This window comes from Leptosomus discolor, chromosome 1 (genome assembly GCF_034619465.1).
Source record: "Leptosomus discolor isolate bLepDis1 chromosome 1, bLepDis1.hap2, whole genome shotgun sequence".
NCBI lineage: Eukaryota > Metazoa > Chordata > Aves > Leptosomiformes > Leptosomidae > Leptosomus > Leptosomus discolor.
This window is the reverse complement of record NC_141391.1, coordinates 121,818,487-121,840,434: the sequence shown is the minus strand read 5'-3', so window position 1 is coordinate 121,840,434 and position 21,948 is coordinate 121,818,487. Positions and strand designations below refer to the sequence as shown.

The window sequence follows — 21,948 nt, the reverse complement described above, 5'->3', positions numbered from 1 at the left end:
CATAGTTTGGGTTAAGATAGCAGAAACGTTCTTATGGTTGCCAGAAATCAGACGTTGGATGTAAAGCAGCACAGCTTGAGCCCACTCCAGGAGAACAAACATCTTCATCTCTAAGCTACAGCAAGGCAGTTGCCAATTAAGTGGCAGCCTCAATATGATGGTGAGGGGAGGGAGGGATATGGCTGATCTGTACAAAATAACCCTGCAATACAGTGATATAGGATCTCTCTGACCACTGAAGAAACTAGTTTGCTCTAAGAAGTGTCAATTGCATAGGTGACATCTCACTACTTGGCCAACATTTTCTAAGTTTTAAAGATTTGCTCGCCCGCCCTTCCCTCTCCTAGTAGGAGACATCAGTGACATGCTATTAAAGGCTCATGCATGCAGACAAGCCTCTGTTCTTTCTGCTGTTAGTGCTGTCAAGTCTCTCATATGGGGTAAGACAACCGTGCTCAATTGTCTCCCATCACATGCTTCGCTGTTGTTAGAGCTTTACCTCGTGAATCAGAGCAGGAGAGACACTCCAGCCCTGCGCTGCAGTTAGGGAGGCAGGTCATGTTTTGGAAAGACAGTGCTTAGAATCTAGCCTGCCCATAGAAAACTACTAACTGTGCAGCCCAGGGCAGGAGTCCCTTACTCACCTCAGGACCAGGCTGGTCAAAGCAGCAGATGTCACATTGGGAAAGGAGCGACATAAAAGGATGGTACTGTAAGTACTGCTAGCCACACATTAATGAAATTCCTTATAATAGTGCTTTGCTCCCCTCCTCTGCTTCTCCAAACTAAATCATCAATATGACATCTTTAAAAACACTGGCATCAAAGCGAGAAGTACAGGTAGTATTTCATAGTTATTTTGTCAAGCTCTCTACAACCACGGGGAAATGTTATTGCATTTATATGTGTGTCATGTTATAAAACACAAGCCTGCTATGTAGGGTAGAAACTCCCTCACCCAAGGAATTTTAGAAGTACTAGTATAGTGCCCTTCCTGAAAACACGGACACATTTAGCTTTAAATGCATTAAATCTCCAGACTTCTCCTGTGCTAATTCAGATGTGAATTCATGCTCTCAGCAAGCATTTGGAGGTCTGAACTTGCAAATATAGTAATGCTCAGGGGAAATTCAGAGCCAAGACTCTGCATACGTACCACAGATCTGTTTGCACAAAGAGAAAAAAGTTACTCCAGTGCACGGAGGAAATCATGTCTTACCACCTCTGCTCAGGATAAGCCAACCTGCATTCCTCATTTGATGGCATGCTTTCATCATGGGTTTAAACGATCTCACAAAGCTGTGGCTGGGAAGAGGTATATTCTGTATCAGAACTGACTGCAATTCAATGTTGGGTGTACAATCATGCTGTGTATGATGCATGGCTTTTATTGATTTCACTTTATAAAGTGTTTTGATATGTTTCAAGGATAGGCAGTCCTGTAAGAAGTCTTTTATATCAAACCTTAAAAAGCACTTCAGTACAGATTTATTTCTGTGTAGCTTGTCTCTGCATTTCAGCATTGCCTAAGCTGAGCGGACGGGCACATTAAAATACAGAATTCCATTGTATGATAGCAGGGAAAAAAATTAGTGTCAAGTCACAGCATTAGCATACGAATCATGCATCCAATTATACGTGTTTAACCAGTGAAATAGAAACCTATGTGAGCTACGAATGACCTCAAGTCAGAGTTTTTTTCTCTCAATTAAAAAAAAAAAGCTAATTACTGTTTCTTTAAAAGAACCACCGTAGTCTCTAGATATGGAGAATGAAACTCTGGGTTTTGCATGTCAACCCTGCACGTTTGTTCAACTGTGTTACCAGTGCAAACTTTTGATGTGTACTGGAAGTTAAAAATGGTTAAAAGAAAAGCAGTCTTAAATTCCTACTTTTCTTTGCACTGCAATTTTTTTATTGCTACTGAGTTGTAGCACAACTCCAGGAAAACTGGTGCAAGGCACATCAGAACCTGCCATCTTGTGTGATTAAATGATCCTCTGTGAACTGTCCCACGATGTAAAGTCTTGACATGTATGTTTCAAAATGCTACAGAATAAAGGCATTCTGTAGCAGAAAGACATAAAGCAGAATGGTCAGCCTTTACCACAATTTTTTTTCTCACCAAGTAGCTGCAATACCCAGGTTGTGACTGTTCAGCTAAAATGGAGAATCGTTTCCAAGAATGACAGAAAATAATTTACACTTTTCTCTCCATTTTAGCATACGTGTGTGCTATAACTCCTAAAATAAAGTTTCACTTGAAGTAAAGGGTAGAGTGAAGTATAAAACCAGTGCTTTATCCAGGATGCTTGGCTCACAGCAAAGGTGAACTGGTTTAAGTGTGCATTTAATCATGTACTAAGAGGAAAATAAAGCTCAGTGCACAAAGAACAAATAGTAACACTGACACCATTCTCTTGCTTGCTTTACTTCGCTTTCAAGCTTCAGGGGTGCTGGTACTTTCTTTTTTCCTCCCCACTGAGGTATGGGTACAACATATAATCCATCTCCCTATACCTCTCTGCCCCCCTATACTGCTTAACATGCCACCTCTCTGTTAGGGAGGTGTAGGTAAGGTTGGAAAATAGCTTGCTCTACCTGCCTCCTCTGCTTGAGGGGAATGCTATCAAGTTTCTGAACTCCATTTAGGAAAACCTTCCTTTTCAGCAGCTGCAGAGCGTGGCCTAAGGAGTATTCTACAAGCTTCATAGTTTTAGCACACTTTCTGCTAAAAGGACAACCAGTTTCAAAGACAGAAATGCCATCTGTTTCTGCGGTGCTTACACAGAGGGGTAGCACTGCTGGCTGCTTTGGTGTCATTCAACGCACCATCTCAGCCACAAAGTATTTGCTTTCCCTGGTCGTATCTGACATAGAGAGTTGAACTTACACACACATGTACATCAATGGTGATGCAGAAGGATGTGTGTTTTTTATTTGTCAGTTAAATCAGCATCTGAACAGAAATTTCTAAATAACAAAAAAATTACACAATTGCCTAAATATCAGCTTTAAATACTATGTAATTTTGTTCTTTAGATTATAAAAGGAGAAAAGACACTCATGCAAATATTTCTGCATCCCTGGACAGAGCTACAAATAAAGTACTGAGTAAAAAACATAGCAAGGATTTATTGCCACCAATAATACCATGTAGAATAACTCTTTCCTAAGCATCAACTACGGAACCGGAAGCTGGACACACACAAAAAAAGAAGACAAAAATACTCTTAAGTAGCGTATTTTCATAAAAGAGAAAACCACCTTTCCTAAGTAGTCAGCCTCAAAATAAGAGTTATTAAGCACAGGACATGAATGGAAAGACTGTAGTAGCGTAGATTAGAAACAAAGCAATAAGTGATGTCATGGGATTATTCTGCTAGTTTATAAATTTGAAGTAGCAGGAACAGATTAAGATCAGATCGGCTTAGAGCCAATCAGTTTTTCATCAGTGCCATACTTCTGAGAGAATATGGGCTTGTTAGCCAGGAAGCTTAGTGAAATGTGTTATGACACTTCTGTTGGGAAAATTTCCTCCCATTGAGGGTGCAGCATTCATGTGTGACAGAGCAAGGCCGCCCACGACATCTAACAGGGGCCATGACTGCATTTTTCAGCTATATCACAAGGAGACAGAAGTTCAGTCCATGTCCTGCCTTCTTCATGCAGAAACTTTAATCCAAGACTCTCACACCCAAAGAAAACAGCTTAAACATACATAATACTTAGTTTGGCCTCTGAGAAATGCCAAACTGTGCATGTCAATGTAGAACAATCACTTTATAGCCAAGACAGCCATTTTCTATGCACCTGTGCTCTTATTTTCGGCAAATGCTAACAAGTCACTGGCAGTTTATGCTACAAGGAAACTAGCACATATTTTGCTGTGCACAAATGTGCTGCTGAACAGGAAGTAGGAAGAAAACAAAATTTTAACAGCCATGAATGTGGTGAGACAAGCACTTTTATCTGCTTGCCAGATATTTCTTTAAATAGAGATGCAACCACAACACTGTTAAGCAGAAAGGTTAGTAGTGGAGTTGATTCAGTTCAAATTCACTGCTCCAATGCATCGCTGACCCCTTTTCAAGGGTTAGCTTCATAGTCATTATTTCAAATCTTCATCTTAACCTACATGCATGCTAATTAGATCTAAGGGGTCATTCAGCTGCACTGCAGAGACACCTTTGCTTATCAGTAAATACATGCGATCACAGATTAAGTTGAGGCAGACCCACACATTTTTTATTTCCTCGTCACTGTTTCTGACTTTGCAGACATGTGCATGAACACTTACCTTGACTCCCAGTGCTGTGGTTCTCCTGCTGCCCTCTGGCAACTGTATCACGTTTGGGGAATGCTGTCCCTCTGGGATAAAATGCAGGAAGGATTTTATTGGAGAAAACTGCATAGTTCAAATGCTTTTTACCTGCATTGTCATGGCAAAGGGAGGTAGGAGCAGACACATATATACGGCTGAGTCTGACTTCTAACAACAACCCCCAACAAGACAGCCTAGCTTAGGTCTCCAGCAGCTTTTAAAGAGCTCAGAGCTCCTGTTGTGTTCAGAAGACGCATAGGCCAAATTCCAGTTAAGATCCAACATGAACCATGCTGTGATAACACAGGCTTTGAGAAGAGGTGGAAGAAGCTTAGAGTGCAAATGCAGAGACAGCAGCAATTCCTTAGCTGTGATGACAGTTGTTCCCTAGAGCACAGGTGGCGTTTTGCTCAAAGCAAGGGTTATTTTCATTCAAATGTATCTGGGGGTACTTCACTCAAAGCAGAGCAAGTTCAACTCATTGCAACAGAGAGGACAAGCTTCTGACATTCTTTTAGCCAAATACTTAAAGCCAGAAGGAATGGATGAGAAAGTCCACTATGAAGGCTAAGCCAGTTAAAGGACACACTGCAGAACTGGAATCAGCTTTAGCAATGAGCAGTGTGGAGGAGTCAGGTTTATTAGCTCAGCCTTAGCGCTGTAGGGACTTTTATTTGGGGAGATTCTCCGCAAGTCTCCAGTCCACACACACACGAGCTTGGGTTTTCTATGCTAGCTTCAACTGAGCCACATGGACAAGTTCGTGGTAATCCCAAGCAACTTTTAAAGGCACAAGCTTAGTATTTTAGGGACACTATCTTGCTCACAAATTCTTCTTGCACTTGGGTCAAAGTTGATGGAGTTGCAAGCTTGCTACCAAGCAGAGTGGGGCCTGCTGGCTTCACTAGGGTGTTTTACATGAGGAATAGTTGCAGGATCAGGTCTTTGGCTGCCCAGGGGAAAATATGTGCCCACACTCTTTGTATAAGTGTGTCAAAGGGGAATTACAAAAATCTCAATACTAGGTAAATGGATTATAGCAATTTTAATAGAAAATGAATTCTTTGTTTGGCTATTGAAAGAAATATCACTAGAGATTACGTCTCTCTCAGGATACGACATCTGTCTGAACAGAAAATAAAACCCACTGGAGTCAATGGAAAGGCCACACTTCTGCAGGCTTTGGATGAAGTGGCATCTGTTCTGTTTTCTCTCTGCTAGCTGTGCAGAGACTTCTCAGCTATCTCACAGTGTGCAACACAAAAAACCCCACCCAAAGCTGCACAAGTGTGCAGTGTTAGCTTTCGATGGAAATTTTGACAGTGCAGAATTACCAAGATAAGAAGTTTTCTCTTTACAGTCCTTGATAATAAGGTTTTGTAGCATTCGGAAAAAACCACTGTGGTTTCCCCTCAGGAAACCCATAATACTGCTTGTAATAGGAGGCATAATTTCAGGGGCAGTTAATGAGATAGCATTGCGCTTAACACTGGTGTAAGTAAAATGGTGAATTTTAGGACTTTGTCTACAATGCAGAAATGACACTGATCGTTTTTTAAAATTTTATCATTAAGTACAAAATTCACTGTAAGAGTCAGAAGAGCTCTCTGCAGCATTTGAGGCTGGCTTGAAAGCCTCACTCTTTCTGGTAGCTATCTTACGCCAAACTCTCTTTTGTAGCATTGTTTCTTGTTTATGTTCACTACACAAGGAGCACCAGGTCTGCACCTGCAATCTAAGCAGCGAGCCACGTGCTAAGCTTAAAAGAGCAGTGCCCTGGTATGTTAATGATATTGGAACCAAAGCAGACTCCACTTCAGCATAAGCTCACCACCAATATTTCTGCCGTAGTTACTTTCCTCAGGGAATCCTAGAAGATTCAATATATATTCCCATTTCAAAGAGAAACGTCATTTACATTTTGCAAGAATACTTGCATTTTTCAAGACTTTTACTACAAGCAGTCTCTCATTCCTTGCAAGGGGGTTTCCACTACACCACTTGTCATTGAAAATGATGTAATTTTTCAAAGAAAGTTTGTAACTTGAGTAGTGATAGACAAAGTAGGCAGTTGAGGCCTGATTCTGTTGTCAACCGTGCAATTTATTTCACCTTCAGGAAGTTAAAATAAACACACATTCTTCGCTCTCAGAAAAGTACGATTTGCTGGCAATGTGCATACATTGCAAAAAAGTACTGAACAAAATGACTTCTTAAGTAAATAAGAGATGCAGATTTATCAAGTCAAATGCATGGCAGCCTTGTGCCAGCTGCCTGTTAAATTTGCATTTTCTCCAACTACACTTGAAGAATGTAATATTTAGTTTTAACACTCATTTTCTAAGAAACAGTTAAGGCAGTCCCCAGAAGTCTTCTTTCAATGGCATAGCAAAGACTTTCTTCTTTGAAAACAAAGAGGAAGGATTCAAGAGGGGCTTTTCAATTTCTTAGTGTGGAGGAAAGGGCAGGTACAAACTTTGAAATGACTTTCAGGTCAAGAAGACTGAAAATTATTTTCTCTTGAGGTTTCCAGTCATGAAAGCAAATTCCAGGCTTGGAGGAGACTACTGGGAACTGCTAAGGTATTGTTACCTTTTTAAGAAACCACAGTAAAATGTTCCATCCTGCCATTGGCTGATCCAGAACCAGAAGAGCACTTTAACTATAAAAATTCTAGTAATGATCTTGCTTCTGGAAAGTTGCTGACCTCTGTTGGGGTCTCAGCAATGTTATAATCATTCCTTGGTCAGCCACTGCCTTAGACCTCATGCTCTGTGTCAACATTCTGCTATCTCATCACAGAAATTAGATATAGATATCATGTTTGGCTGCTAACACATATCTCCCTCCTCAAAAAATGAGTCTAAACCTTACAATTTCGTATATACCACTGATGAATAAACATACAAGTTGAAGGAACTTCATGGTAAGTGTGAGTTAGTCTCCTAGAGCATGAGTACCTAACATAGGCACTTTCAGGTTTTCTAACTATTCTGTTCTGTAGATAGCACCATGTATTTTCAAGACACATACAAAACCCCATCCATAATATACGTTGTTTTTTTTTCCTCTACACTAATATCAAGCTTAGGAGACTTAGCTAAGCCCAAAGAAAGAAATTCAAGATCTACCCTGTCCATTTCTAAGTATGACTTCCCTTCCCAATGTAGAGTTGTCTTTCATGCCTAATTTAGGATGCTTCTCTTTGGCTTTCCCTAAAACAATAAAAAAAGTACTACTTTATGAGCTCTTTTTTTTTTTTTTTTTTTTTTTTGCTTTGTCAGGCAATCTTTCAGTCAGCTTCACTTGATCATCCAAGTCTTCTGACAAACAGTACTGTTCGTTTAACTCTGAGTACAGACTTACTCCTTCACATACACCTGTGTACATCAGCATTTAATAGTGCTCCACTTGCATTCTCCAAGAACTTAAATAGCAAGAGCTATTCCCAGACAAATCAGATGTCCACTTGACATAGATTCTTATTTTGGAGACACCAGCAACATATGTTTACCAAAGATCACATAAGGAGCTAAGCAGTCAGAGATACTTTCCCAGAATACGCACTCAGCAGTTTATAGCTTGGGGACTTTCAAAAGAAGAAATACCTTTGTGCACAACAGGTGTGGATGGAATTGCATTCTTATGTCCTGTCTTGTTAAAACTAGGCATGATTTGTCCTTGTCTTTATTAACCCAAATAACAACACTTTAAGCAGGCTACTGGCTCACTAAGTTTTTTAACGTAGCACCGATATAAAGGACAAGAAAGAAACATAAGTAGTCTTATATTTATGATAGATTTTACAGCTTGCAGTGAATAATTTCTTGCTATCTAACAGAGCTTTCAGTCTGTTGCAGGATGCCCAAAATAGTACACCAAGCTCATGTCCAATCAAATAGACTTCTCTCCTGTAGCCAGGCAAAGCCGATACTGTACAACAATGACTTGCTTTTGGAGAGCAGATTTATTAACACACCACCAGGACTACAAACCCAGAAATCCCCTGCTGCATTCTCAGTGTTCACCTTTCCATTATACCCCTAATTATCTCCAAAGGAGTTTACTCCTTGTAAGCTCCTTGTTCAGGCTGATAAAAATTTCATTCTGAATCCTCTGCAGATCTCAGATTTACTCCTAGCGCTCTTAGCTGAGAAACTAAGCAACTGTCTCCATTTTTTAAAGTGCATATCTCCCACTCTCTCCAGCTTCTCTCTCAGTTCAGGATCCTTCTTTTTCTTAATAAGAGGCCTCTTCTTGAGATGCATACTCTCATCAGATGGCCCCAGGACTCTTCTGTTCACTTGATCCTACAACATGGAGCTGATAAATCCATATGTTTTAACCAGTCAAGTCCTCCTCCTTCCCTGGGCTTGTTACAAACTCTTTACTTTCAGACATATGAATTGCAGTGTCCACAAAACAGGATCTCTTCTCTGCTTACAGCCACAGTTTAGGCTACAGATCATAGAATGCACCACTTACTGAAAGGAGCTCTAGTTCAATATCCTGGGTTTTGGTGAAATGTGATGGATCCATTCTTTTTGGTTTATCAATGAGAAATTTTGATTCTACTCATATAAATATGAGTGGGGTGTCTAAATTCAGTTGCTGGCAAATACAAAAGCTATGTCGACTTTAAAATAGTCTTGTTCATGCAGTTTTCATGATGGTAATTACAACCTCAGAAACAGAATAAAGTGTAAGAATTCCCACCATTTTATATTAATTTCTCCTCATCAATTCACTTCATCATGATAAAGCTGAGTAGTTAAGAGTCTATTTCACCTTTAGACTGAAATGGAAGTGTACATTATATTAATGAAGAGTAACCTGCTCCTTCATGTTCAAATAAGATGCTATTCCAGTAAATTATTTCTTAAGCATTGTTCTAAGACAGTTAATATAAGAGTAATGTTCCAAAATAATAACAACCCAAATAAACATGTACTGCAAAGGACATTTTCTCACATAAAAGCCTTTCTCGAAGAGCAATGTTTTACATTGCTCCTTAGAGTACACTGAGGGCTATTTCAATGCATGTATTCCAAAAAGACAATCGTAGTCATGTGATTAACTTTTTCTCTTAAGAAACCCTCCCCGCTTCTACATTATGCATAACTGGAAATAAAAACAAGTTGTTCTGCAACCCCCCCCTTCGCCCCAAAACCTCAGAAGTTAACAGAAAGCTTCTCTGGCAGTGCTCAGAGTGCAAGCTTCCTCTGGAAGAAGCTACTCTGATTGTGAGAAAAAAATGGCTTCTCTACCTAAACATAGACATGTTTCATTAAATTTTAAAGATAAACACACACAGTAAGCCATATGATTTACCCTCTCTTTTCACAACTGTTCTGGATTGTGGGTCCAGATTCATACACCATTTAAAGAGTGGAGGAAGCATATTATGATAGCCTAACCTGACCTTCCACAGCTGGCAATGGTATAATTTCTGTATTGTGGCTCTGAATTCTGTCTCAGCTAAACTGTAGGCTCTCTCAGCAATGGACTTTCAGACTTGGTTTAAAAACCTTAAGAGGTAAAGGGTCAAATAGCACTCCTAGGTAAAATAGTTCTGTAATTTAGTTTCAGGGGTATCTAAATACTTTTGTTGAATTCAACATAACATCACAAACAGGAAGACTTAGAATATGGGTCTCGTGAATATTATAAAAATAGGTTTGTATCACATAAATTGGAACTAATAGTCCTGTACATGCTCTTCTATGGCAAGATATGTGGATAATAAATGCAAGTGCACACATAAATATTTTATTCCTCTCTTGGAGGCAAACGGTGAAGGAGAACATCAGTTTGCTAGTGAGGTTGTAAAAGCCTGAACCACATTTCCTGTTTGTAAGAAAGCAGGTGAAAAAAAAAGACTGGAGACCTTTAAGATTGACGACAACTCTACAATAGATTCATGCTGCCAGGTCCGAAACAAAAGAGCATCCAAGGTCTGCCAACATAACTTGATTTCCTGCTGGATAAAGGGGCGGGGAGTGTTAGAAACACAAAATCGGGTAAGACTTATCTTTCCAGTATTATGAACATGTAAACAAAGCAGCAGTAAAAAGACTCTGTGGTAGACTACTAGTCTTCCAAGAAGGCTGTTCAGGGTTCTGAAGTCAAATTATTAATAATAATAATGATGATGATGAGTCATCAGGTTTGCTAATGGAGACTAAGCATTGGCGTTAGTTTTGTGCTCAAAATATTTATTGTGCTGAGGGCTTCTTATTTTATGATGTGCTGCTTCCATTCTGAAATGTAAAGTTGATATCTCACAAAGCAATTAGTTGTGCACTAATTAATTGCAGTTTAAGGAATCCTTTCCAGAGAATTAATCCTGTCTTAAACACTCACACAGGTGGAAGCATCTTTAATTTAACATTCATCAGTCTCTTAATGGGTTTCTTTTTCTATGGGTCATTAGTACAGAATATTATTTATCTTGCCATTTAATTGGAGAGGGGGGTGAAAAGCTAACTTTATCTAATCTTTGACAAATTTTCTGAGAGAAACAATAGGAAACAAACCATTCTGTGCTCCAGTTCATCATCTTAAATGTGGTAGTGACCACAGTAATTAGTCTGCTTCTATGAGTGATGAGTTGTTATTATAGATGGCATGTCCAGCTAGACAGATATCTATATTCCCCGCCACATGTTCCTCTTCAGCAGGAAAAACTGCAGAAGTACGATATCTTCCTGTTATCCTTTGTGATGGATTCTCTAAACAAAATCCATTAGAACAAGGAAAATGGAACTTAGTACTTCTGCCACCTATTCTTACGCTGTTAGGAGGATAAACACCTATTTCTAATCCTTAATTGTTAAATTTGGCTGCTTTCCCCAAAGGTAAGTACATGACTATGTCTACTCCTTTGAGCTGCAACAACATTGAATTGCAGAAATGCATCCAGGAAAGATTAGAATGTTTTGGGGGCATTTGGTTGTTTTTGATTTGTTTGGTTTTCTTCTCTCCCTGCTCCCTCTGATTGCAGTATAACGAACTCTGCAAAGAGAAAACCTAAGAACAAGTGACCAAAAAATCTATTTATTCAGGTCTTGTCTCTGTTGGTGGAGAAAGTTGTCAATCATTTTAAAAAAGGAGAAAAAGCAAAATTAATTAAGTCTAGAAAGTCTTTTTTTGCCCATATTTTGTTATGTGAAAAGAGTACTTTTAGTTTGTAGCAGTGTAAAATATACTAAGAGGAGGGGAGTAACCCCATCCCTGAAGTCAGAAAAGTAAAAACATCATCCAGATGCAGTAAATTATCTAAGGTAGATGTTCTACTTGGATGCAACTCCAAGTTTGACCCTTTTCCAAATAGAAATGAATGAACAGCAGAATAGGAATATGTCATTAATACTAGAGAGATTCTGGTATTAGGTGTTCAAAATACTGTCATCTTTATAATGATTAAATACAGTACTTCCCCCACTCACATACCTCAACCTTTTCTAACAATAAAATGAGAATCATCCTTCTCATGAAACCTTTGGCTATACAATGAGCTCTTTTCTTTCATAGAGGAGCACATTACTTTAATAATAGCTTCGATATGATTTCTTATAAACAAACTACTATCACTCTTAGGTTTTCCCATCACAGACAGACTATCGCAGAACACCCTAATGCAATTTGAGCTTATCCTATTAGAAACATAGTGTACTATTCCTCGGGGCTTAACCGTTCCTTAAGACTTTTTTTCAAAGATATAACAAATTTTTTTAAAATATTCAATTTAATGGCAATTGAGTGAGAATGCGCTCCAACATAGTGCTACATGTTCTTTGGAATAAATATGTAAGATGTAAAAAATAATAATCTGGTTTTGCTACATTTGACAGTAGATTATTTGAATGAGAATTAAAATCAGAGAATAGAATAAAAGACACTGTTTCAGAACAGACTATAATTAGGCTAACGGGCATCTCTTTCTGGTTATTTCTCACCCTCCATCCAAGTCACCTTATCGCCTTTTTGTCTTTAGCAAAACCTGTTAACTATGACAGGCTGCATCTGCTATTGTACATATAGGGACAGAAGTGTAGTCATCTGAGGAGACAAATTGTTCTTCACACGGGTATTCAGCTTTCCTTCTACTGCTGTTACTGTCAAAGTAATAAATATTTCAATAGTGCAGTTATAAATGTAAATAGCTAGCATATTGGCAACAACTATAAGGGTAGTACAAGAACACCTGGGAAGAAGCTGGGAGTTGCATATCTGTAAAACTAAGATATGAAATCAAAATACCTCCTATTTTGTCCTTGGAAAGTAAGATTAATGTGAAACTAATGTTAGAACAGCATAGAGCACTCGGAGCGGCACTCATATGTCTCTGAACAAGGCCTTTACTATGGTTTTATGGGGTAAGTGAAAACTGCTGTTTTTCCTGAAATATAAGTAGTGCTGTCTGACAAAAAAATAGTTCATATTGCAAAGACAAAACAAAAATAAGATACATAAGTCACACGCGTGTTTGTATACATTCTGCTGAAATACAAGCAGATGTTTAAGTCAGAGTTATGGAAAACAAAATTAAAAATAAACTAGGTAGTGTTCAGCTAGCAACCAATTTAAATGCTGTTCTCTTAATCTCCTGACACCCACACAGTTTTCTAAATCACGTTTAAGAAAGACTATAGACTGTGGGGTTTAAAACATTGGTACGTTTTATCAGAAATCCAAGTTTCACGCCTTTTGTTTTGCCAGAACATTTGTGAAGTCCTAGAGAAGTGGGATTACTCAAATACTGTAGAAGTAAAACTTAAAACTGAAACAGGAGACAATTTTTTTCCAAGCTTTACTGTTTTCCAGATAATAATTCCAATTTAAATCAGAAGCTGAAACACAAAATTAATATTTGTCATCAAAAATTTGGTTTTCTCCTCCACTTCAGTTGAGGGCTGAAAATATTCAAATTGAAACTAAGAGCTCTCCTCCTACTCTGGAAACACCAGGGAAAAATAGGATTCCTGAATCAGAAAGATAAATGACATCATTCAGTATCAAGAAAAAGGTACATACTTAGGTTGGAATTGTACTTTACGTATCTACTCACTCTTTTTAATCTAATGAACAACAGGGTTGTAGTTTCTACCACAGTTACACGTTTCCCTTCTCTTAGGCCATAATACTGCTTTTGCTCCCTGGTTAAAAAAAAAAAAAAAAAAAAAAAAAAGAGTTTGTAGGAAAAGAAATATGAAATGAACATAAGAAAAATGGAAAACAATCACTTCAGAAAAGACAAAATGACAAAAGAAGGAAGCATGACTTATTTAGGCACTACACTGAGACTTAAAAGTTCTTGCCTTTGACATGGACTTCTTATAGTTTTGGAGAGGTTGCACATGAGGCAAATGTTGAGTGACTAATTTTACAGTAACCAGTTCCAAACACTGGTGGTTCTTGATGCCGCCTGGTAACATCTTCTCAAGGCAGGATCTCCCTTTCCTTTTATTCTTTCCCTGAAAAATTGGAATAATACATAGTTGCTTCACAGGGGTGTTGTCTCTCCTCATGAATGTCTGTATCTCATTGCCTCTCACATGAAAATCTGAAAAAGTGCCTCTCAACATAAAAAGTATTTCAGTGATGGAGAACTCTAAACACCTTTGGGAGAACTCAAGTAGGAGAAAAGAAAGGAATGGAAATCGGATGCTTAGTATAAAAGGCCACTGGAAGTATCATGTGCAAAAACCAGTTAAAAGTCTGCCAGACAGTCACAGCTTAGTCGCTCTGTTTTCTTCCTTTTAAGAGAGTTCTGATCAGGAAGGAAACCTGCTTCGTAGAAGACCATGTGGTTTGTATTTTTTACTACCAAGGATTATTTTATCTTGTTTGATCATCATAAAAACATCTGTGGCTTGGAATAAAACAAAACTCAAAGAGCTTTTGCAACACGAGCATAATTAGGGAAAAAAAACCTCTAAGGGGCAGTTCATAAGGTGAGCTGGAGCTGGTCAGCCAAGGAACAAAGCTCTGCACTCTCAGCAGGAGCAGATGCATTGCCCTCTGCCACCCCTGGCCGCCAACATGGGAATATGTATTCCTGTACTCCTTTGCCTCAGCTTTCCTTTAAGAAGCAAAGAAAACGTCAGCATCCTGAAGGAATCAAGCTACATCAAGACCAAATAAGTGTATTAAGGACCTGCCTGAATCCCACTCTGATGGTATCATCAAATCTCTCCCCTTGACTGCTCTGCTCCAGCTAGACCTACTTTGTGCAGTATTAGTGGAGTGCACTAGTTTTTGGGACCAGGCTTTATTTCAAACACTCCAAATCTAGAAGAACACGAAACATGCCTCTGGGGAAAGTGAAAAATCTGTCTTCAAGCTCCTTTCACCCATGGATTTTGCTCAGCGTTTCCTTTGCCAAGGGTGTGTTTCGCAGGCTGTTTGCAACAACACGGATAATCTTCGCCATTAGACTGTCACAAATAGGCTGTTTTCCTCAGCATGGTTTGTGATAGAGAATTTGTATGAGCTAGATTAATTGAAGAATTAATTAAGTGACAAAATACATTTGTTGTGGGGGGTGGGGGAGAGGTTCCTTCCTGTGTTTCTAACAGGACTCCAAGGAGAGTCAAGTTCAATGCAAAAGAGGTCTTTGTTCAATAAAGATGACCCACCTTTTACCAAGTGAGTCTTCAGGAGCTATTCAGGTTTTTCTCTGCAGCAGTTCTGGGGGGTTCACTGGTTCCCACCTACTGCTCATCCTTTGCCACTACATCCTCTGCTTTCTCAAGAAGGAGAACAAGGACATAAGTACATGAGTACAAGTAAGTGGTTTTAATAGGAAATGCAAGAAAACACATAACCAACCTTTGAAATTTGTTGCAAGGATTGTTAAAAACTGTTAGTCTTAGCTATTATTCAAAGACATTTCTAGGAAAGTAAGTTGTTTTGACTTAATTCACCTTCAGAACTACATACATGAACTCTAGAATGTAGCAAAAAATTTACTGCAAATACTAAGTTAAAGACAATTACAGAAATAATTTCAAAACTATTCATTAAAATGGCTTTTTTCTTCAGCAATTTCTGATTTTTACTGCATCTTACAGGCCACCAATAGCCCAACGTTTGGCTGAATTGCTATGAAGCAGTAGTTCTGGTAACAGTTTATTGATGTTGCTTTCTTATTATTTAGCATCTGTTTTTGATATTAGTTATTTAGATTGCATAGCAATTGCGGTCACAGAGTAAACAACAAAACAGCAGCTTCAATTAGAGAAAGCAAAAATCAACCAACCACAATGAACACAGTAAAACTGTTAGACAATGCAAACTATAAGATTATTTTCTTTCATTTACAGAAATGGACTGCCATTTTTCTGTCTGGGGAGTTTTGGCCTTTCTGAGTTTGGCTCTGGTTGTTTCGTTGATACTGAACATTTCACACTATATGAAAAAGAAGAAAGGTAAGTAGTGTCTCTCTGTGAGGAATGGAGTTTGGGTGTTTAAAGTGTCTGTAGAGAAAGCCATCACTGCTGGGAGATTTCAAGCCAACAAATTGATTCTTTTGAATCTTAAAGTTGACTTTTGGCAAGAATGATTCTAGTAAAGAGGATGTAGCTTTTAAAAATTTTTAGGAGAGTCAAGTATGATTACAGAATGATTGCTAGCTGCCCAATCCGCTGTTAAAATAGCTACCTAAATCCATTCTCTGAAGATAAATCAACAGAACATGTACAAGGTGAATAATTTAGTTCTGGCTATTTTTTTATTTTTAAAGTACATTTTTAACATCTGCATTTTCCTTTTTTAAAATGTACTTTTCATATAAGTGGTTATTATTTGTACTTTAATTTAAAAATTATTTGAAATAGCTGCACTGATACAAAATGCATTTGAGAAAATGTTCTCCCAAAATTCCTGAATGCTTATTTGAATTTCAGATTTCATACACATTTTATGCTTAATCAGTTTATTTTGAAAAAAAAAGCTCTGATTGCTTTTCATCATGGGATCCTAATTAGATCATAAAAGCAATGTGTCACTCACAATAAGGAACTGATTTATTTAATTTATGTTAGATGGTGACTACAGTCATACTCCGGTTTTGGTTACAATTAACTATGACTTTTTGAACAGATTTGATTACACCAGTGCAACCTCTCTTATGCATACAATTCTATAGTTATTAAGTTGTACAGTCTTCACCATTCCCATTCAGGGAAAAACTGCCTTTACACAGGGAAAACTGCATCTGTGCTATACACGTATGGGTGGGCAGGCAAACACTGGTGGATTCAACCACGTTAAACACACATCCGTACATAATCTATATAAACAGGAACTTATAAACTGAGCTCACCAAGATTAATATGGGATATTAAAAGAGTTGCTGGAGTTGTGGAATAGGGGTGTGCCTTTTTGGTTTATTTTGTGTTTTAGTGCTACTAGTTTTTAGTGCTACTACAGATGTTTCTATGATGAAAAATCACAGTCATTTACAAAACTAACCTTGAGCAAGGTTTCGGTCAGATTGGCTGATGCTGCATTGCTCATGGAATGAGAGCTTACTCTGGTAAGTTCTGGAGTCCTGAAGCAGAGGATAGAAAGTCAGGCATACCTGAGTTATCAATCAAGCTTAAGCAATAAAACTCTTTGTAGCCATTGCCTCTCTGCTTCAGTTTCTTCATCTGTGTGGATCAGAGGATATCTCTCTTTCAGAGATACAAGCAACAGAACTAGTGAAACAAACAAACCCTTCACATTGTAATATAAACACATGATGCACCCTAGGCAGAGAAAAAGATGAAGTAGAAGCAGAAGGAGGAGGAGGAGGAAATAAGGAATTAATTGCATGTTACAATACACTTCTGGGGTCTTATAAACTAACATAGACTTTGCAGCCAGCAGCCACAGCACAGGGTCATAACAAACTTTTCTTGTGATATTCAAAAGTATTTGAAAAAAGCAGGGGGAAAACAGAAGGTCCTGAAAGCCAAGAGCTTTCAGTTTTACTCTCTACAGTGAAATCAAAAGCATGTCAGTTGAGACAATTATCTGAAGTGCTCTAAAATAGCATGTTTCACGTTCTCCTAACTTTATTTTTTTAAACAAATTTTCCAGCTAAAATATATAAAGAATATGAAGACAACAATCCAAGGTAAGTTAGATTAAAAAGTTTCTTTCTAGCAAGGGTGAAATAAGCAATAAATAAGGACAGATGGCTTTGGAGAGATGGCATAGGGGAAAATCCAGTATCTCCTGCAGCCTGCCTGGAAATGTTGAAGAGCAGGATGGCTGCAGAAAAAAAAACCCAGGAAAAACAAATCACCTGAGAGAGCTGTACTCCAGTAATTTTATCAACAATGAAATAACTGCATGGTAACACGATAATTTTATATACTGAATGAAGTGCAAGATATTGAGCTAAAACTCTGTTTACTGTCACTCAAACTCAATATATCTATAATAATTTAAAAGAACTTTCAGAAAACAACAATAAATTATAGCCTGATATTTAATACTTGTGGAGCAATAATGTACGTGTATTTACATTTCATACCCTTCTTTTACACATGACATTCAAAAGCAATAAAACTGAGTCTGTTTACAGCTGCTGGATACCTCATGATCTGTTACAAGTCTGTTTCTCTTATCCCATATAAAAAACCCCCAAACTTTAGAAAACAGAGATGGAAAGAGTCTCATCTCAACCCAAATATAAAAGGCCCTTGAAACAAAAATACAAACCCCTTCACCTGCTTCCCAAAAACAATCCTCAATTACAAATTTACTTGAAGTTGGGAAGCCTCTGTCTGTCACTGCCTGTTCAGTTGAAGTACACCATTGAAAAAGTGGTGTTAGATTGCAGCGTTTCATTTCCTTGACGAGGCACAGTGTAGGGATGCAATAGGAACGAGGCTACACAGTGCTTCCCACTAACAATTCCCATTTTGCAAACATGCTTAAAAACATTTTCAAGCAACACCAGGTAATGAAACACAGAATACCGTGTAAAAAAACAAAGCTGAACTTTGCTTTAGTCTTCTCTAGTTGTGTCATAAGTATTTTAGTTGAATCAAGAGTGGACTTTTTAAGAACATTGCCGCAAAAGGGCATTTGGTGGTTTAGTTTGTACTGTGAAGTGGTCTCAGAGGACGTGAAATGGATTCCTTTCAATGATCATTAATATTTCTTGAACTACATCAAAGACTACCTTAGCAGTCTCGAAATTAGCTTTATATGTAACTAAGTTACAGGAAAGAAGAGTTCAATTATTGGCTAGATAACAAATCTCCCTCTAGAATACAGACATGGCCATTTCTGCCCCCACGATATTTTTGGTCTTGTTTTTTAGATCATATACAATCTGCTATTGCTACAGGCGTGCAAAATGTTTAGAGTAGCGTAGTGGGGTCCTAAATAAAGCATATTCTGTGAACTAAAAGCATTTTTCCATTCTCCTTCTAGCTATGGTGACTATTACACAGAAGATGACCCAGTTTATGGCAATCTCAATCAAGAAATTTTAGGTAAGCTTAACTTTAAGATCATGTGTCTGTTCAGACACTGTAATAAATGTATGGTTAAAAGCTGACTAACCAGCACTTTCCATGTTTCTCAAACAGCAAACTTGAGAATCTACCCCTTTCCAACTGCTGTATTAATACCTACTTGGGATAGAACTGCAAACCGTTACACTGCACTACTATTTTAAGGCCAGATCTCATATGGAATTTGATTTTTTACAGTCCAAATGGTTCCGTTGAGCCAGATATCTCAAAACCAAGAGATATCTGTATGTACATGTAAAGCTGCACCAGTTGGAACAACAGCTTGATCCATGCATGTTAAAACAATCCAAGACGCATATTACTCATTGCCTAAAGTCAATGCTCCCCCAGAACCTGGCAGAAATAAACACATACCAGTTCTCTGCTGTGGCTATCCACAGATCATCAGCGACATTGACAAACATACTGAAACAAGCCCAGTGGCTGAATGGTGGGCAGACATAGTTTTTTTCTGCTTTACTGGGCTGAAGTTAATAATCCTGGACAGAGAGATACCACATAAAAGGCAGTAACCTCATATGACTGCAGCTAGAGCTAGATACGTTGAGGGTATGTCTCCTGAAGCCCTTATGGTGCTAAAGCAGTATTTAAGTAATACGAACACAACTTTTTTGCTAGCCTGATTTGGGTTTAAGCAAAACTAAAAGTACTTGTATGGCAGAGAAAAAAAAAAAAACAAAAACAACCCCAAATTTTTCATACAGGGTTTGCATTTAATTTAACTAAGCCAACACTCAAATGCATTGCCACTACAAAAGTTTGAAAACTGTAAGGAAGTAATGTATTACTGGTGGCTAGAATGAGATATGGCACAAGAAAATAACTGACACCAAATTTACAGAAAACTGAAAGTAGAGTCAGGAATAGAATTTAATCACCGGCTGCTGCAACAGCCTTTCTCAGCCAAAGAAAACTTGCCTATGCTGAAAAATACATCAATGTGTCTTTACCCTAATTGCAAGATGTCCTCCTAGAGTCTAAAATGAGGCCCACTTACTGAATAATGGGAAACTTCTCAACCATATGACAGAAAATTATTTTCATTCTCACAGTATATATGTCTGAATTTCTTAGCTATTTGTGCTTCTATAAATAGAGGGAGAGATGTGTGTGTGATTTCAAAACAAAACATTTCTACTAAAGTAAACTGGGGGGGGAGTTAGTTCTGTAACACAAAGAATTGGTTGATCTGGTCTTTTAAGACTCAGTAACGTGTCTTAATAACTAAAACATTTTTCTACTTTGATAAATTATAGAGGAATGTTGTTACGAGCAGATGAAGTCCCAGACTCAAAGGCCAGTTAACCAACTACAGGTATCTTTAATTTTAATTCTGGATTTCTGGATTAGGGTAAAGTGGTCTGTCTCAGAGGTCTTGTGTTCATACCATGACAACATATAACAAAAGTCTTCACGCTGCTCATCACACAAAATACTATGCACTAGTCTCCTGTTTCATCAGGGAATTTAAGCACAGACTTGACCCTTCATTCAATCTGGGTCATTAATGACAGAGCAGGAGAATTACAGGTAGCTCATTTCCATCCTTATGGCACGATAGAGCTCAGTCACAGGCATGCAGATCAGACTGAATTAAGCCTGTATCTACTGCCATGGCTTATGTAAGGAATTATTTTTATTTATTTTGGTTGTCAACCAATTGAAAACACAAGCTGCATCACGTGATAATCGTGAGTTTGACTTGCTCTCTCCTGCCCAGCACAAAATCTACATGCCTTAACAAATGAAAGACGACTGTTTTTCTAGTGATTTGTATTTTTTTGAGACACCTGGATGCGTAAAAGCATGTAAGCTTCAACTGAAATTTGTCTGTAATTGAAGCATTCCTAGCATCAATTTCCTGAGTTGACTTCCAGGTATTTCGTAAGGACAGAATTCCAGCCTCTCAGGATATTTCCAAGGAGTAGAAATATCCTTTTTTTTTTTTTTTTTTTTTTTTTTTTTTTTTATCTAGACTTTTGTTTTCATTAGCTTCACAGAAACAACAATCTATGAAAATTCCAGTGTCAAAAGTGCTTGACAATTTGGCTTGAAAAACAGAGAAGCAGGGGAAAGACACACAAAGCATGTATTTTGCACTGCAAGTGAGATCATATATACAGACAACAATCACCCATCTTTGGTGTTCTGCAGAGATAAAGCCTGTGAAAAATGTTGTTGCTAATAACTGGATTCTAATTAAAAAAAAAAAAGTGGGAAGAAAAACGGATTAATGTCTTGCATCCCAAAGAACCTGTACTGAATATATAAGCTGCCCTTATTCCCACAGAGAATCTTGCCAATAATACCTTGATGACTATTTCCTTACTGCCACTACCCTAAAAACGTGTCATTTACCATTAGGTTACGCTGGTCTATTTTCTGTGCTGCCACAGCTTAATCATTTGTACTTTCAATGAGTTCATTTACAGCTAGTTGGGTAAACTTCAGCTGCTATTATGATTACCGAGTAGGCATACTCTAAGTCTTAGACACAATTCTAAAGCAAGCATAACTACTGAATGTTAAATATAAAGTGAATTTCCATCTAGGTGGAGTCTGCCAATCAGATGTGTTATGCCTCGCTTGATCACAGTATCAAGGGAAAACGCAGAAAACCAAGGAGGAAGAAAGACCCTTCGTTAAAGGAAGATGAAGAAAGATCATCTAACCCTGCCATGATGGCTTCCAAAGTTAGCATTTACCTCAATAGTGAGCAGTTGGCTGCTGAAAACAAAGCAAACACAGAAGCCATTCATGATGATCCCATCAGATTAATGGGTTTGATTCATACTGCAGAAGGAGAGAACTTTTGAAGTGGCTTCATGAACCAAAGATGTAATCATAAAGTGAGATCTGCTTGTTCATTCTGGAGGAACAGTCAATGATTAGAGATAATATCCTGGCAAACTGACGCACCAAACAATGGTATAACACGGGTAAGTTAAGCGTTCCAGTGTCTTCCAAGCATATTTATGGACTAAGAGAGAAATAAGGATAGATCCAGATCGCTACTTCGAAGGACTTGCTCTTCTGAAGACATTTTGAAAGGGAGTTGTAGAAGCTGGTATCTCAGCATTCACA

At 38.1% G+C, this 21,948-nt stretch overlaps 1 protein-coding gene across 1 annotated transcript; it reads left to right on the top strand.

Moving 5' to 3' along the window:
- Positions 1-15,653: 15,653 nt before the first annotated feature.
- On the top strand, positions 15,654-21,680 carry TRAT1 (T cell receptor associated transmembrane adaptor 1). The gene is made up of 5 exons (XM_009948318.1): positions 15,654-15,756; positions 17,414-17,450; positions 18,761-18,822; positions 20,121-20,179; positions 21,417-21,680. Exons 1-5 carry the CDS (start codon positions 15,654-15,656, stop codon positions 21,678-21,680), a joined length of 525 nt encoding a protein of 174 aa, XP_009946620.1.
- Positions 21,681-21,948: the final 268 nt, after the last annotated feature.

What these genes read in the sequence shown, in the direction of transcription:
- TRAT1 (XM_009948318.1), top strand. Translation starts at nt 15,654, where the DNA reads ATGGACTGCCATTTTTCTGTCTGGGGAGTTTTGGCCTTTCTGAGTTTG. An exon ending in CTATATGAAAAAGAAGAAAG is followed by an intron (nt 15,757 to 17,413) that starts GTAAGTAGTGTC and finishes CAAATTTTCCAG; the next exon opens with CTAAAATATATAAAGAATAT. An exon ending in TCTCAATCAAGAAATTTTAG is followed by an intron (nt 18,823 to 20,120) that starts GTAAGCTTAACT and finishes GATAAATTATAG; the next exon opens with AGGAATGTTGTTACGAGCAG.